This window comes from Rhinolophus sinicus, chromosome 5 (genome assembly GCF_057876585.1).
Source record: "Rhinolophus sinicus isolate RSI-liver-muscle chromosome 5, RSI-T2T, whole genome shotgun sequence".
In the NCBI taxonomy this organism is placed as follows: domain Eukaryota; kingdom Metazoa; phylum Chordata; class Mammalia; order Chiroptera; family Rhinolophidae; genus Rhinolophus; species Rhinolophus sinicus.
Window position 1 is genome coordinate 13,830,546 of NC_142505.1, and position 15,298 is coordinate 13,845,843.

At 45.2% G+C, this 15,298-nt stretch overlaps 1 protein-coding gene across 3 annotated transcripts in view; it reads right to left on the bottom strand.

The window, feature by feature from the left end:
* OXSR1 (oxidative stress responsive kinase 1) overlaps positions 1-2,034 on the bottom strand; it is a 75,969-nt gene extending 73,935 nt beyond the window's left edge. For 2 of the 3 annotated variants that reach the window (XM_088798261.1, XM_019727612.3), the window contains exon 1: positions 1,601-2,034. In XM_088798261.1, the coding sequence (XP_088654387.1) occupies positions 1,601-1,670 (70 nt within the window). In that variant the 5' untranslated portion in view covers positions 1,671-2,034. The remainder of the gene's footprint in view (positions 1-1,600) is intronic. The other variant, XM_088798265.1, reaches the window with a different exon arrangement.
* Positions 2,035-15,298: the final 13,264 nt, after the last annotated feature.

Here is a 15,298-nt window from a genome sequence, read left to right on the forward strand (position 1 = left end):
ACTCCCACTTAATCCCATTCTTCAGTATGAAACTCTGAGGGACCCAGAAGCAATCAATCAGACAGACCTAGCTAGCTGTCTTTAGAACCAACCAGTACATGTCAAGACTCAGCATGTATCAAGAACACGGGCCATGAAGTGACTTAAGGAAAAAGATGTGATGTCTTTCAGCTAAAACTCAGCCCAGATTTGTTTAGAAACAACAGACAAGGGGGGGTGGGGGAGGAATGGCAAAGTTTCCCTAAAACACATACTGTACAATAAACACACCAAGACAGCTAAGGAATTTTCAGCCAGCCCTTGTTATAAAACTAATTTTGAGACAGGATGCTGATCTAGCAAAGTAGACAATCTCCTTCCTCCAGTACACAGGGGTCTGCTCATGTCACTTGGACTAAGCTTCTGTTTAGCTAAACCCACCCCCTTTTGATTTCTAAAGTCAGTAGATTATCGTTGTCCAACAAATACTCACTTCACCATCTCCAGTCCCCATACTTCCCCAATTACTGTACCTCTCTGAGAATTACAATCTATGTCTGTGCAAGTTTGGTGTCTGCCAACTGGTATTCCTGGACCCCCTTCAAATCCACTCCACACACAACAGCCCGACCCACTGGATTATGTCATGTCCCTGCTTGGAGTCCTCCAATAACACTTAAAATTCCAAAATCCTTACCAGAGCTGAGAAGTCCCTAAGATATGGCCTCGTCTCTTTCCTTTCTATCCATGTCGATCCATTTTTATCCTTTCTATGCCAGTATTCCTTCCTTCAGATCCTAAAACACATCAAGCTCTTTCCCTCCTCAGGACCTTTGCATTTTCTCATCCCTCAGTAGGAAAAATCTTCCCTAGGCTCTTAAGCTTCCTCCTCATACTTGAGTGCTCAACGTAGTCAATGCCTCGAAAAAATAATTTTCCTTGAAAGCACCCTTAGGAAATCTCCCGATTATTCCCCATGAGAACATCTTATTTCCTTCCTAGCACTTGCCAAAACCTGTAATTCTTTTTGTCTACTTTTTTAATGTCTCCCTCCCTGCCTAGAAAGTCAGTTCCAAACAGTCGGAAGTTGTGTCCACGTTGCTCAGTGCGGTACCTGCAGCTTCATCTGGAGAGGATCCCTAGCTCCACCCCAGCAATGCCGGGCACTTCGTGGGCACGCAAGGGTTCTCGCACGGATGCGGGAATGAACTAAAGCACCCTTTCCCACAATCCCCCAAATAGGTGGCTGTGCCATAACTCCAATATCCCATTTTTCGCATAGCCTCGTAAAGGCCTGTCCCACGCCTGCACTTTTCTTTCTCTCCAAGAAACATCTGTCGCTCAGGTTCAAACATCTATCACTACACAGATCTCTCACGAGCCCCTCAAACCGCACCCTACCCTGCCGCACAGGCGCGCCACTCAAAATCCCCTCCCCGCTTCACACGCGCTGCACCAACCCAGAGCCTCACCCACGCGCACTACAATCCCCTCGGCCCCATGAGCGCGCATGAATTTCTGTTGAGTCCTGCGCTCCGGGAGCTCCCGCGGGTCCCCACGTTCGCGCGTGTCACCCGCCACCCAGAGCGGTGCCTCCCCCTTCAGCGGCGCCAGCTCTCACCTATCACCTCCTGCAGCTCATAATCGTCCCTGTTGATGGACCAGGGCAGGGCACTCGACTCCTCGGTCATGACGGCGGCACAGCTCTCGGTCCTCCCTCAAACTCGCTGACCTCTTTCGTCTCCTCGCCGCGCCTTTCCCCACCCCCAACCGCTGCCGCCGCGACCCCACCAATCGCCTCGAGACTAGCCACGGGTCGGACGGCGCTTGGGTGAGGGGGTCACAGAGCGGCAGAGCGGCGGGGGCTCGAAGCTCCGGTAGACCTCGCCTCCTGCTTCTCCACGTCCGGCACTCCCGGCCCGGTCCAGGTCCCGGCCTCGTCCTCGTCCTCAGCTGCAGCAGCGACAGGAGCTTCGCCTGGGCCCAGCCCCTCTGTCCCGCCCTCCACCCCAGCCCCACGCACGGGCCAAACTTTCCCTTCTCCCTCCACCTGCCGACACGCAGCGCGCTGACGTCACCGCGCCGGGCACTCTCCGCCTCGGCCCCCGCTCCCCGGACGCCATCTCAAGTGTGGCTGGATTAGCAGCGAGCAAGCAAGAAGCCCGAGAAGGTGGAAGTTGACAGTGAAAGGGAAGAAATGCTTAGGAAGGAGTTCAGCGAGGTCATCAGAGAGCCACAAGAGAATCTAAAGTAGCACAGAGGTGGCAGCCACACTAAACATGGCGACCAAAGGGCGGCCGAGTAGAGGGGGCGGGGCTCCTTCTGGCTGCGGGGGCACGTTGCCGTCTCCGTCTTCGCATTCATTGGTTTGTTTGAGAAGGAATCAGAAAGGCAATGGGTGTGTGTGGACGTCAGTCATAAGTTAGTCCCGCCTCCAGGCTCAGTTCGTTTCCTGAGCACCAGGGCTCCAGTTCTTCAAGATTGCCGGTTCTGTGCTCGTTTTACCCCTTTTTCTGGAGCAATGTTAACGGTGTAGCAATTACACCCTCAGGACGTGCAAACGGCTCCGCAGCGTGTGGAGAAACCCGAGGGAGCAGCTGGGTGGGGTAGCCTTCGGGTATGGACGACTGCCAACTAGGATAAAAGGCCTTGGGCTACGGACACAGTGGAACCGGAAGCTTGCCCAATGACGACACTTTTTCCAAGGCGGAAGTTCTCTCTGCAGCTCCGGTTGCGGCTTGCCTGCAGCCCTTATTGGGCAGGGAGGGAGTTCTATCCATTCTCAAGTTTGGGTGTGCAGCTCAAATGAGCAACTGTCTTGGGGCCTCGGAAAGTTGGGGGAGTTTCTCCTGACGCGGCTTGGGCCATTAAACAAGTGAGATTTGGCCCACGCGGTTTGGCGTCGTTTCAAGGGATTTGACTTTTGTGTGACCTCATTGAACTTCAGTTTTCTCAGGGTGACCACTTAGGCCCATTGGGAAATTAATGAGGTGAAAATCGGACGCACTTGGCGAAGTGAAAAAAATATATCAACATGGATTGGGTTAGGTGCAAAATTGTTCTCAGTAGAACATCTTTCAAACCAGTAGTAGTCATTAAGGAAGAGACCTTCACCGAGGCCCTGCCTGACAGGCACTGGAAGCCCTTGTGCTGTAGGAGGTCCACTGGCCACAGAACTAAAGCAGTCACATTGGAGCTGTTAGCAGGTTTCCACCTGGTCAGTGAGATTAGAAAACGTTTTGTGGAGGAGGTGGCATTTGTACCAGACCCTGAAAAGTTGGTTTCAACAGGTGGAAATTGAGAGGCTAGACTGTTCCAGTCGCAGCAAAGGTACCAGAGTTCCCCAGTTTGAAGGCAAAGCACAGACCTTGCTGTAGAAATTGATTTCAGCCATTACTACTGACACCTTTCTTACTGCCATGTGTCGCCTTTTTCATTTAGCAGGGAGAAGAGGGGTGGAGGTCAAACACATCAAAGAGGAGCTAATTCTGATGGTAAAGATTAGAGATCTCAAGATTTATACCAATAGAAAGATCCATAAACCAGAGATTCTTAACCTGGGATTGTTGCCCTGTGTGAATCATGGACAGACTTCAGAAGGTTTGTGGGTTTTTTTCCTTTTTACTCCTTTGAAATTATATACAGAATAGTATGTACTTTAGGACGAGATTTTGGCCACTTTCCTCTATTCCCCTTTCCCAGTGAAAAGGAGCTACTAACCTAATAGTGAAAATTCAGGATATTAATTGACCCACCTTCTTGGTGGTCAGGGTCACTATACAATTATTAATAGATTCTCTTCTGCTTCCTGCAAGCACATAGCTTGATGGTTTGAGCCAGAACCTGTTCTGCAGATCTGGTTATTTTATTTCTCCCGTCTCCTGGGCTTTCTCCATGCGGCCTGATAGAAGTTAAGATTCCATGTATTTAATGAGAAAGGAAGTGGTGGCTGTTTTGAGGCCAGAGCCCAAACCTCAAACCTCTTTTTCAGCTTATGGAGTATCTTCCATGTGAGAGCACTGATATAAACATTGGGTATACAGTGGTAAAGAAAGCAACTTAGTTCCTGTTTTCATGGAGCATATAGTCTAGTAGAGAAACAGCAAACAACTAAGCAAACATAAGTAGTTATGTTACAGAGCAGCATGCAGGAAAAGGTCAGTGTACTGTGATAGAGACTAGTAGCGAGTTCTGAGAAGACCTTTGAGGAAACGGAGCTAGCCGTGCAAAGAGCAAACACGGAACAAAGGGGTTTTAGGCACTTTGAAGCTATTAATAAAATAATCCTCTTTCCCGTTAGGCTGCTTGTCCTTGTGTATGGCTCCCTCAGTAATCTCTTGGGGGATTGGAGAAAAGGGAAACTAGGGTGATTTGGGAACCCTGGCCCTAATAGCAACATTTCACCAAATCATACATTGGTTTCTTAAAAGTATGACATATTTTCCTGGGCAGAGGGATCTTGTTTTTCCACACATTTTCAAAGGACTCCTTGTCTTCGTTTGGGTTCCTCCCAAAATTAGGCTCTGAACCAGGATTTAGATGCAAATAGTTTATTTACGAGGTGACCCCAGCAGGCGCTCTGAAGGAGTGGAGAAGTGAGACAGGAAAGAAAGGAAGGAAAGTCATGAGGGGCTATTGTGTGGGCTCAGTCCTGCTGTGAGCAGTTTGAGAAACTGGAACACATGTCAGAATTGTCCCACTAACAGTCAAGGAAGCTGAGGTATAGACCCACCAACTCGTTTCGCTCTTTATAATGCTCCTGCACTTCTGCCCAGCTCAGTGTTGGGGAAAGCATGCTCCTAAAGTCAGAGAATGCACAGGCAGTCTTCCTGGTGTTCTAGAACTCTCTGAAAGCAAATTTCAGAGTCAAAGGCCAAAGGGTATCAGCAGTACCTATAGACAGCGTCTACTACAATGTGTGAACCCCAAAATTGAGAATCACAGGACTGAAAAACCAGGAGAGAAAGGACATTCATGCTCCCCCTTCTTTCTTTGTTGCCTTTAAGCAACTTACCTGCGTTGTGCTTTGTTTTTTGCACCTGCCGGGTAGAGGAACAAGGGCTGATTTCAAGACTAGTGGTGCCTTGAAGTGGTAATTATAGCTGTAATAATTCAAGTTTTATAGGCTCCATTAATGAAAGAAAGTTTTTGAAATCTAGAAATTAATGTGTGCCCTATGAGTAACCTGAATATAAAAAAAAGCACAATTTTATGTCTCTGTCAAAAGCTGATTTTCTTAGCAGTTCCATGTCAGTGCTGGGACCAGCTACAGACTGCTAAAATCTGTTCCCCCACCCCATCTATTCCCTTACCACATGTCACATGTAGTAGAACGTCATCTCTTGTATGAGAGGGGCAACACCCGTATGTCACATAGGTGTGCCTCCCTCATTGTGCCTGGAGTATGCACAGATACATATTCAGGCATGGTGTTGATTAAATAGATGAGATAGAGTAGGGGAGGCATGAACAAGCGAGGAGTCAGGAGCCTGGTGAGAAGCTGATACCTTGGCAAAACCAGGAAGTGAATATCCAAGGCGACAGGTCCTTAGAGCCTGCAAGAAATAGGTAGGTGCAAAGGTTATTGTAGGGGGAAAAAATCAGTCCATGCTGAAAGTAGTTTCAACATCAAGCTAGATTCTGAGCCAGAGAGTAGCTTCCGGTTCGCCCCTGCTGGCACCATGCCAACTTGATGAGCTCAAGCTGAGTGAGCAAAAGATGGGAAATACCTGACTGAGGTGGAGCGAGTTGCTACATTTCAAACACTATCTCTTTAATGGTGTTATATGTCTAAAAACCTACTTCATTAGAATGTTTATTGTAGTGCTATTGTAATAGGAAAAACTGGAAACAACCTTAGAGGTATCCACTGATAGAGAACTGGTAATTGCTTGTATACGCGTATATTATGTGGGACAATATAGGATACATTAAAAAAAAAAAAAAAAAAAGTGTGTTGGTGTAAGTAATCCTAGTTGACGTAGCAACCCAAAAATCTGGCTGGTTTAACCCAAAAGCTTATTTCCCACGCAAATTCCAATAGATGTCCCTGGTTTCCTGACTTAAAGTCTGGTTTCTCTTGTCTCCGACAGTACTAATGTTTATGATACCCCTGCAATCTACCCTTCCCTTCTTTCACACTGAGGGGACTTTAAAACTCTATTCAACCTGGTTTCACTGTGCCTCCCTTTGCCCCTTTGTTCAGGCCATTTCTCCTTCCAGGAATGCCACTTGCCTTGTCCACCCATCCAAGTCTGACTGGCTCTGCCAGGTTCAGCTTGTAGGTCACCCTCGCCTCCCCCCTACTTTAAATACTTTTCCGGAGATTGTTCCAGCCCTGAGGGAAATATTAGGTACACTTACCACCTCACCCAGACCATTTCTGGGCACTTAGCCTGTGCTGCCACATGCCCGGTCTTTTTTGTGTGTGAATATTCTATACTTCAAATTAGGTTGCGGGTCACCTGTGAGGAGTGGGGGATACCCTATCACTAGAAAGGAAGTAGAAAATTTTTGTGGAGTTTGCGGTTTGTTTGTTTGTTTGTTTGTTTGCCCACCTTAAGATTTGTCAGCATGAGGATAGTTGAGAAATTTATGAAGAGCTGCATTTCTCTCTCCTTTTTAGGAAAATTTGCAAAAATGTATATACTGTTTAATTCTCAACTTTAGGCAGGAGTAAATCATCTCCGAAGTGGGTGTAGTTTATAAAAACACTCAAAATGCAGCTATCGCTCACTGTTTAAACTCAGGAACGGAATACTCATATTTATCTTCTGATAACTTGGTATCCCTCAGTCTCTGAACTCAGGAACTAAATGACTTCAGACAGCATGAAATATCATGTCTAGCTTTTAAAATATAAATTCAGGTAAAAAGCCCAACAAAATCTTCATAGCAACAATCAGATTTAAGTGCCTGTCACGGACAGGCAATGTGTGCTAAGGGATACAACTACCTCATGAGGTCAGCAAAATAGCCTTGTGAGGTTTCTATGCCGATTTTACAGATGAGGAAACAAACTCAGAAAGATAAGAAACTTGCCTCCAGAAATTTTTGGAAATGCTTAGCACAGGACCTAACTTGTAAGTGCTCAATAAGTGATAGCTGTTATTTGTCAGTTGGTGGGAATAGACTATTTCTAAAGCATTACGGAGATGGAGGTTAAGCAACAGTGCCTACCGTAGGTCTGACTCAGGTCTGCTTACTCAGGTAAAACAGGTTTCAGCCACCACCTGCGTGATGCTGGTCACGTCATACCACTGCTGCCTCATTGCTGCTCCTGGCACTGCCTAATTTCTTACTGCAAAATCTGATTAAAATCTCATAGCACTGCCTAATTTCTTACAGCAAAATCTGATACAGGCTTTATCTGTGATCCCCAGTGGAGTGTGAAGCCTTGTTTGCCTTTAGTGCCCAACCTGCACAAGTGAATTTGGGGTTTTAGGTTTACCAAAATTAGAGAGGCCCCTGCCTGCCTGGATACTGAGTTGGAAATTTCAGGACACCAAGAAATGGGGACAGTCAAATGCTCATTGATTGTCTGCGCCAATCAATGCGCAGACATTTATGAACTGGGCGCTGGGCGCAGACATTTATGAACTGTTCTCCATGTGCATAGCTGTGAGCAGTCTGCCTAAAAAGGAGATTGTCTCCCATCATCCAAAGGGACCTGGGCTCCAGAACTGGTGTGACTTCCCTGGTGATGGCAGCAGACCATGACAGTGAGTGGGCTCCCCATGACCTCAGAGCAGAATCCATGCTCTGGCCACACCATCCAGCAGACAGAGAAGGTGTTATCCTACTACTGTGTTTCCCCGAAAATAAGACCGGGTCTTATACCATATTTCCCCAAAAATAAGACCCAGTCTTATATCAAGTTTTGCTCCAAAAGACACATTAGGGTGTATTTTCGGAGGATGTCATTTTTTCACGTACAACAATCTACCTTTATTCAAATACAGTCATGTCATGTTCTTCTGGAACATCGTCATAACATACTAAATGCATCTGTCCAGCTGATGATCTTAACTGGGGCTTATTTTCAGGGTCGGTCTTATTTTAGGGAAAAACGATATTATCAGATTCTTCTGGTTCAGTGTTTTGGAGGTAACTTGGTTCCCCTAAGGTGAGTGCTAAGCCAATTAGCCCCCCAGCCTCCCCTTGCCATCCTCTCACAGAGCATCTAGTCGGACATGAGGATAATAAAACCCACATTGATGACTTTTGTAGAATTATATAAAAGTGTCCTACAGAATACCCTGCCCAAGAATTGAACTCATGCAAATCCTAGAGAGAAAAATAATTTGGTGGCTTTGTGGTAACTATTATAGAGTAGTGCTATAATGGGTCGCCTTATGCACCCGATAAGGCTTGGGACACAGCCTGAAAGCAGGAAAACAAAGAGGAACTCACTGCATATTACACAAGCACTATGGTCGTCAGAAAGTAAAGCTGTACAGACTATGTTGTAGCTGGGAAAAGCCTTTCTCTTCTCAATGTGTAGTTGGGTAATTTCACCTGGTAATGTGTGTGCATATGGTGTGTAGGGTGTGTTATTAACATTCCACGTGGCAGGGAGACTTTGGAAGGAAGCAAATTTGGAGTGCCAAAGCCCCCTTGGAGGGTCCTGGTGAAGCATGTGTAAATGCACGGGCACACACAAACATGGCATTCTTCAAGGTTAAGTAAGCAGGCTGTAGGAAATGTACCACCAGGAGATAGGTGTGCCCACAAATTGCCTGGGGGAAGGGAATGGATCTTAGGGCCACAACCCTGGGATGTAGAAAGGGTAAGGAAGGAATTTGCACAATGAAGATTTGAAGAAGAGAAATGGGCAGAACTGAGGGCAGTGGAGTAGAACCAGCAACTGGGATGTTTGCACAAAACACCCTGGCAAACGGTCTTAAGTTTTTAACAGGGATAAAATTCGAGAGATGGACGATCAATGTAATTGTCCTTAGAGCCCTAGTTCACAGTTGTCCTACAGCCCTCATATCAAAAGCCATGGTGTTCCTTCCATACTGTAGGGATGGAACCCCAGCCACCTGTAATATTCTGACCAGGGCGGTCACTATACTGGTAGAAAGGAAGGGGAAATAAAAGCACCACTTGTTTTTTGTTACCTGTGGTCATATGGACAAGAGAAACAGAAGAGGGAAAGCAAGGAAGCCAGGCAGCCTCCAGGGTCCACATTTCCTCCTACACATCCTCCCTAACCCATCCAAATCTTGACTAGGGGAAGCTATAGAATATCCAAGACAGATATGGAAACTATGAAGAACCCAAGAACATCAGAGGCTTATGGACTGATTCCCCAGGTGTGGCTCGGGGGAGGCTGCAAGTCACTAGGAGAAGCCTTGCACTTGGCTTTGCATCATGTGCAACATACTGTAGGAACAATAATGTAGGAATGATGGAGGGCCGAGTCTAGGCCAGTGAACACTAGGAAACCATGTCTGATCCCTCACAGCCTACACTTGGTCTGCAGGAAAGCAAAAGCTTCCCTGTGCTGCATAAAGGCATGAGGAAGTATTGCAGAGGCTTGTGCAAAGCACTGGGATGAAAAGGCTGCAGAGGTAGAACTTTGTGGCACATGGTCAGGACTACAGGCTTCAGCTCTGGGTGCTGGCATTACACTCCAGAGGCCAGGTAAGGGCCCTGCATCTCAGCAGGTAATTAGAGGAACTCCAGAAATAGGCCAGGTATATTATGGCAGAACCAGAGCACAGCACAAGGACCTGCTCACAGGGATCCTACCACAAGATCACATTTGAGCCTCTCCTCTCCTAGGAACCTCTTGACAACTTGAAACGGGAAGGAGAAGAGACCTTCCCTCCAAAGATGCTGCTCAAACCAAAAGAATCTAATATATTGTTTACTGGCAAGCCTAAATCTCCCCTTCCCACCCAACAGGGTGGGGGCTCATGGGAAAGATTAGATTATAGGATTATATTTAATAACAGAATCATTTTGTCATTTAGGGCCTTTTGGTTGCTACTGATAGAAGACCCAAACTGCATAAGGATGCTAGCTTTCCTGCTGTAACAATAGCCAAAATAGAAATTTGTTTCCTCTGACATAAAAGACTGAGAAAAAGAAGTCCTGGGTGGATATTTCAACTCCATAGTGTCATGGTCCATCCTATGTCTGCCATCCTCAACATGCACCTTCTAGCTCCCAATAATCGAGGCTTTGTGGTCTTTAGCAGGGTGACCATATGCCCAGTGTTAAAACTCTGGAATTCTATTCCTAAAGGAAGAAAGGGATGCTAGATTCTGGGGTCAGTCTCCGCCACGATTGTCAGGAGGCAATTTCCACTTCCAGTTCAATGGAACCATGGTTGTGTTCCTGGTGAAAGCATCCTTCCTTTTGGTAGTAGTACTTCCGAACCCACTGTGCCCAAGGTTGTAAAGATGGGAAGCCCAAAAATTCCTTTCTGTTCATTTGGTGTAACAGTGAGGAAGGTCACCTCCTCTTTTACCCCTTATTTCCCAAAACCGTGCATTCTGGTTTTGGAGGAAATGGTACCATGTACTAGTTGCTGATTTAAGGCTTATAAATGGAGACTTAAACAAGCCAATCCACTGTTCTACCAAACTGGCACTTTCTGGGTGATAGGGCATGTGGTAAGACCAGTGATTCTATCAGTATGAGGCCATTGTCACATTTTATTTGCCATAAAATGTGGCCCTCAGATGGAAGCAGTGTCATGTGAGATATCGTTGCATTGGGTAAGGCATTTGCAGTTCCATAAACTGGTGGTGCCAGCAGAAATGCTGCAGGCAGGGGAGGCAAATTCATACCCTTGATATGTGTCTACTCATGTAAAGACAAATATCTTTCTCCCACATGTTGAAAGAGATCCAATACCCAGGTGTCTGGCTGGTCCCTCTGGAAATGGTGCCATTTCTAGGCTCAACACAGCTTCTGAATATGCAAATTGGGCATTCAACAGCAGTACTTAATATAGCACTAAATGCCTATGGTGCAAAAGAACAGTTGCAAATCAATGACCTCAGCTTCCATGTGAAGAAACAGGAAAACAAAAAGAGTAATTTGGACTCTAAATAAACAGAAGGAAAGAAATAATAATGATCAGAGTGGAAATCAATGAAATAGTAAACAAAATTCAATAGAGAAAATCAATGAAACCAAAAACGGATTCTTTGAGGAAAAAAATCTACCCAGTTGTTAAACCTCTAGTCAAACTGATCAGGAATAAAAGGAGGGAAGACATAAATTACCAATTTCAGGAATGAGAGAAGTGACATCACTACAGCTTATACGGATATTGAAAGGGTAATATGACAATGTTACGAACAATTTAATGCGAATAAATTTAACAACTTAGCTGAGATGGACAAATTTCTTGAACAACGCAAACTATCAAAGCTTATTTAAGAATAGACAGCCTGCACAGGTTTATATCTATTAAGAATTTTGAAGTTGTAGTTAAAATCCCTCCCACAAAGAAAATGGTGACAATGGCCCGATCAACTTGGTGAGAGCAACTCTATGTTGCTGAGTCTGTGCACTGTCTCCTTCCCTGTTACATGGCCACTTTGTAAATGGGTCTATTGACCAAGCACCAGAGCATTTGAGGAAGAGACCATCTGATGTCCACAGGTTGCACCATCTTTTCCTCCTGATTATTGAGAGTCTCACCTACAACAGGTGCCCTTCGACATGCATTACGATACGGGACACATGAACATCTTTATACTCTGTATTGCAAGAAGCCCATCTTTCCCCTGGACCTCCTTGTCACCAATCTTCTCATCTTTTTCTCTCTAAATTCTTGACCAGCTGGCCATCCTATTAGCCACTGCCCATGAGTCAAGTTAGACCTGTGTCTTAGATAGGTCTATAGCAGAGCACTGCCCACTGGCGACTACTAACTTTTGGAGCCACTCCAGAGTGGGCTGTGGTGCAACCGTTATCCACTCATGTCTGGTTCCAACTTAAGTGTACATTCATCTGTAACAGAAGCCTGTGCTTTCTTTTCCTCCACTAATTGATCTAATGTGTTCACTATTCCCAGAAGTGGATTGCTAGATCATATGGTAGGTCTATTTTTAATTTTTTGAGGAACCCCCATACTGTTTTTCACCGCGGCTGCACCAGTTTACAATCCCTTCAACAGTGCACAAGTTTTCCCTATTTTCCACATGCTTGCCAGAATTTATATACCATCTTGCTTTTTAAAAAGAATAATAATGTTCATTATAAAAATAGTCACTGGTAACATATTAATGCACAAATAAAAGTCTATGTATTTTCAACCAGCATTTCATTTTATGTTAGGAAAATTAACCAAATTATGTTTTTTGAGGACCTACTTAATATACTGGTCCAAGTCAAAAGCAGAATATAAACATAAACTAAGCAGGACTCTGTCCTCAAGGAACTTAAAGCCCAGTTGAGGACTAAAGGCCCAAATGCAGGCAAACCCGAATAACTCAAGAGTTAGACAACACCGCCCTCCATAGCAGATATGCTGGCTTGTCCCAAAGGCAGTGTGTCCTCCAAGTCCTGCAGACAAGCCTCTGTGGGCCAGAGGTTCTGAAGAACCCTCTGAAGGCAGAATTGGTGGAGTAGAGACTAGGAGGTGAAGAAGGAGACTCAAACAGGAAGGGAATAACTCAGATGGATGGGGAGAGTGAGGCACCTCTGGGGGCTGGCAGACTGGTACGACAAGACCCTCTGGGTGCAGTAGGGAGCCCCTGGGACACAGGCTGCGACAGGCCCATGCATTTGAGCGTGAAAAGACTGGTGGGGATTAGTTTAGTGATTGTGTACACATAGATTAGGGAAGTTGATAAGCACGGTAGTAATTTCTGCCTCAGGCAATTGCATAAACAAGAATGAGAAATGACTGCTGGCTGGGAAGAGGGACTCTGGGATCCTCGGAATTTCCTTTCCTCAGATCAAATCGCACCAGGTCCATTCCAGGGTCCCCGATCCTAAGCACTCATGTATCCATTCAACCTGCAATGAACTAACCCTGAGGTCCTGAGATTCCAAGGGTGTGCCAAGTCCAAGAGTCTGACGTAAGTATCATGTCATCTCTGCTCTACCGGCTCTTCCGTTTGAATATCCGTAAGTGGAAATAAATGTGTTCTAAGAACACCCGCCTGTGTACTTCAAGTTACCTCCTCCTAGAGCAGCGCCATCCAACAGAAATATGTGAGCCACACAGGTAGTTTTACTTTTTTAGTAGCCGTGTTGAAAAAAGTAAAAACAGGTGACATTAATTTTAATATATTTTATTTAACCTAATATATCTAAAATGTAATTTCAACATGTAATTTACATAAAAACTGTTGATGAGATTTTAATGTTTTTCATATTAAGTCTTCCAAATTCAGAGTGCGTCTTACCCTTCCAGCACACCTACCTCCGTTCAGACTCGCCACACTTTGAGTGCTCAGTAGTCACGTGTAGCCAGCGGCTGCCATCCTGGGCTGCGCAGCTGCAGAACCTCGCTGCTGAAAGTGTGGTCCCTGGAACAGCAGCCTTGACGTCACCTATCAGAAATAAGGACTTTCAGGCCGCACTCCAGATCTAATTCATCGGATTCTGCACTTCCATGGGATTCCCAGGGGACTCGTAGGTACAGAAAGATTGAAAACCTGGAAGAGAGATACAGGATACAGGCATACCATGGATATATTGTGGGTTCTGTTCCAGACCATCACTCTAAAGCGAGTATTACAGTTAAAGCAAGGCATAATCTTTTTGCTGGTGGAGGGTCTTGCCTTCAATTTATAAAAAATGCAACCTCTGTGAAGCACAATGAAGCAAAATACAGGAAAACGAACATGATGTTTTGGCTACCCAACATCAGCATGTCTCCTTGTTATCCAGGCTCCATGCCATGATTTCCCTCAGCCCCTGCTCCAGACAGAGATCTAAACCGAGCAGCACCGCAATTTGATGCTGAGCACTATGATTGGTTCAGGCATGTCATGGGACCCAAGCGGTCAATGAGACCCAATGAATCCTTTGATGGATCCTACCGTGCTTAAATGAAAAAGGCTCTAAGTTCTGGACCCACCTTGAAGTGTGGTGGGAAACCTGCCTGTATGTGAACACTGCAAAAGGAGGAAAAACCAGACACTGATGACCTCATTTGAGCCCCTGCTTCAAACCTTACAGCTTGACTTTTCAGATGTGTGAGCCAGTAAATTCTCTTTTGCTTAAAATAGGGTTGTGTGCTAGTGAACTACCCAACTCCTCTTGTACCCGAGGCCACTGCCTGACTATATCTCCTTCAATATTTTACCTATGCTCCCAAAAAGAACACATTAGATCAATTAGTGGAGGAAAAGAAAGCACAGGCTTCTGTTACAGATGAATGTACACTTAAGTTGGAACCAGACATGAGTGGATAACGGTTGCACCACAGCCCACTCTGGAGTGGCTCCAAAAGTTAGTAGTCGCCAGTGGGCAGTGCTCTGCTATAGACCTATCTAAGACACAGGTCTAACTTGACTCATGGGCAGTGGCTAATAGGATGGCCAGCTGGTCAAGAATTTAGAGAGAAAAAGATGAGAAGATTGGTGACAAGGAGGTCCAGGGGAAAGACGGGCTTCTTGCAATACAGAGTATAAAGATGTTCATGTGTCCTGTATCGTAATGCACGTCGAATGGCACCTGTTGTAGATGAGACTCAATAATCAGGAGGAAAAGATGGTGCAACCTGTGGACATCGAATGGTCTCTTCCTCAAATGCTCTGGTGCTTGGTCAATAGACCCATTTACAAAGTGGCCATGTAACAGGGAAGGAGACAGTGCACAGACTCAGCAACATAGAGTTGCCCTCATCAAGTTGATCGGGCCATTGTCACCATTTTCTTTGTGGGAGGGATTTTAACTACAACTTCAAAATTCTTAATAGATATAAACCTGTGCAGGCTGTCTATTCTTAAATAAGCTTTGATAGTTTGCGTTGTTCAAGAAATTTGTCCATCTCAGCTAAGTTGTTAAATTTATTCGCATTAAATTGTTCGTAACATTGCCATATTACCCTTTCAATATCCGTATAAGCTGTAGTGATGTCACTTCTCTCATTCCTGAAATTGGTAATTTATGTCTTCCCTCCTTTTATTCCTGATCAGTTTGACTAGAGGTTTAACAACTGGGTAGATTTTTTTCCTCAAAGAATCCGTTTTTGGTTTCATTGATTTTCTCTATTGAATTTTGTTTACTATTTCATTGATTTCCACTCTGATCATTATTATTTCTTTCCTTCTGTTTATTTAGAGTCCAAATTACTCTTTTTGTTTTCCTGTTTCTTCACATGGAAGCTGAGGTCATT